The 2,500-nt window shown below is 42.2% G+C and overlaps 1 protein-coding gene across 5 annotated transcripts in view; it reads left to right on the top strand.

The window, feature by feature from the left end:
* The window catches only part of pde9aa (phosphodiesterase 9aa), a 28,159-nt gene that overhangs the window by 8,253 nt on the left and 17,406 nt on the right, over positions 1-2,500 (top strand). For 4 of the 5 annotated variants that reach the window (XM_060039867.1, XM_060039869.1, XM_060039866.1 and 1 more), the window contains exons 3-4: positions 553-630; positions 1,673-1,716. The exons of the other annotated variant lie outside the window; for it this stretch is intronic. In XM_060039867.1, the coding sequence (XP_059895850.1) occupies positions 553-630; positions 1,673-1,716 (122 nt within the window). The remainder of the gene's footprint in view (positions 1-552; positions 631-1,672; positions 1,717-2,500) is intronic. 5 annotated transcript variants of the gene reach the window in all.

Below are 2,500 nucleotides of genomic sequence, written 5' to 3' on the forward strand. Positions count from 1 at the left end.
ACACACACAGCAAAGCAAAGCAAAGTCTAATTAATACAATAAATGATTATAATGAGGAGCAGTTGATCGGAAAGGAAGTGCTGCCCCTATGTGGAATACATTGCTACTGCTACAGCTTAATAAAATAACTGTCAAAAGCAAGTTATTTCATCCTTATCGCATATGAAAATGGTTGCAACTGTTACAAACGGACAGACTGAACAACCCCACAGTGCACAGAAAGAAATTCTTCATGTCATGCCCGGAGTTTCCATGACAACCTATTCCAATCGCTCTCAAACTCTGAGGCTACTAATTCAAGAGAGCCTGAAAAGCTCAAATATTACAGACGAATCCCTTATATACCTATGCATAAGATATAGATTAAACCGTTACTGTTCCACATTGACCAAATATATAAAGAGGCTCAAAGCAAGGATTTAGCCTTATTTCACTATAAACAATTCCATGTCAACCCTTTCCTGCTAACGCATTGTAATGTTTGATGCACCTGCTACAGTATTTCATCCAGTCGTCCAACATTGTCTGTGTCCATGCTTCTATCTTGGTCAGGAACATCAGCCTTTCTCTGCTGGATACCTCAGGAGCCATGGTCTCCATCGACCCTACAATGCCCCACAACACAGAGAGGTTCGCCGTACTCATTCACTCATCGATCAGTCACAGGGGGCTGGCACCTCACTGTCATTGTAAATAACCTGTGACTCGCAACACACTTGTTTTTCTTTTATAATCCTAATGCACGGTAGTGAAGGGTTTGAACCCACAACCTTCCATCAGTATAATGAGCAATGACAATACATTGAGACAGTGATGGAGGCCTATATGTTTATTCATATGTATGTTTTACAGGAGGTTCTCACACACCAATAGACACAACAATAAACAGAAACTAGTCTCTTGGTCAACATGCACTGTAACACAGTACATTGTAAATGTGTTTCATATCGTTAAGGCCCTCTACACACACGCATCACAGAAAATGCAATTTCCTGGAGATTCTCGTTGAACAGCTGCGAGACTCTCTATCGTCTCCTCCTCCTTGTCAGCCATTCAAAACGACACTGCTACTTCGCTAATGTTTCGGCGCCATAGTGGAAATTTCCGCTTCATTGTTATGAGGTTATGGCTGCAATTGCTCTGCTCTTGTTAGCTGACAAGTAAACAGACAGAACACAGAACAGCCAAGGTTAAGGAATGAGCTTGTTGCACTCACACACAGACTCGTGCACACACACACACACACACACACACACACACACACACACACACACACACACACACACACACACACACACACACACACACACACACACACACACACACACACACACACACTTGCACGCTTAGAGGCTTATCACATGTGGTGTGATAAGTGTACAACTTTTCTTATCTCTGTTAAATCTCATGTCTGTATTATTAAAGTCAAACGATCACAGGCCGGGTAAATGGAAATAATCTGCATTGTGTGTGTATGTGTGTTTATTCTTGTCCTTATGTGTATATATTTATGTGTATGTTTCTATATTCTATATGTGTGTGTGTGTGTGTGTGTGTGTGTGTGTGTGTGTGTGTGTGTGTGTGTGTGTGTGTGTGTGTGTGTGTGTGTGTGTGTGTGTGTGTGTGTGTGTGTGTGTGTGTGTGTGTCCGTGTGTATGTGTTTCTTTTAAAGGTCACCATATCGTGTGGTGCCTCTAACTGGAGGGCAGCTTGCCGGTGAGTCCCAGAGGCACACACACATGCACACGCACGCACACTCACACTCACGCTCCCACTCACAAACATACACATACACACACATTATAAATCTAGCTATGTTAACAGTGCTAGCATTCCCCTCCATTTCTTCATTCTAACGGTTTAACCGCTGGCAGCCATTTTTTCACGAGGAGGCTGTTGGTTTCAAGGAGGTGCAGAGGCTGTTTCCTGGTGCCATGGGCCTTATTCACTTGTAGCAGCCCTCTTGCTTCTAGAGCTAACTAGGTTGTTGAAATGAATGCTGAATTTTTCATTTGATTGATTGATCTGACGTTTGCTTTCTTTATTAACTAATTGGTTGGTTGGTTGAAGGGTTGGTTGGTTGATTGATCGATAGATTAATTGGTTGGTTGGTTTGTTGGTTGAAGCTGGCTGTCTCTGAATGTTGTCCAAAAGCTTATTGTGCTATTGTAAATATTTGTGTAACCACTGATGGTTTTTTAGATAATTGTATAGCTAATGATCACCGGTTAATATAGCTAACTTCTCTCTGGGAGCTAATCTTCACATGGAGTTTGTAACAAATTACAAAAAATACAAAAATAAATAAATCTGTCTGTGTCTAGCAGCCATTTTGTCCTCTATGGTCGTCTACGGTTGGCTGGTTCTCATAAACCTGGGAGATATGTATTAAAACACGCATGTAACGCAGCTATTGCCCAGGGCTGGAAGTTCAAAGCCATATAACTGTGTGCATTTTACGGTGACACGCTACTGGTGCTCCCGTGGCCACGCTCATTCC

Source organism: Gadus macrocephalus, chromosome 20 (genome assembly GCF_031168955.1).
Source record: "Gadus macrocephalus chromosome 20, ASM3116895v1".
Classification (NCBI taxonomy): Eukaryota; Metazoa; Chordata; class Actinopteri; order Gadiformes; family Gadidae; genus Gadus; species Gadus macrocephalus.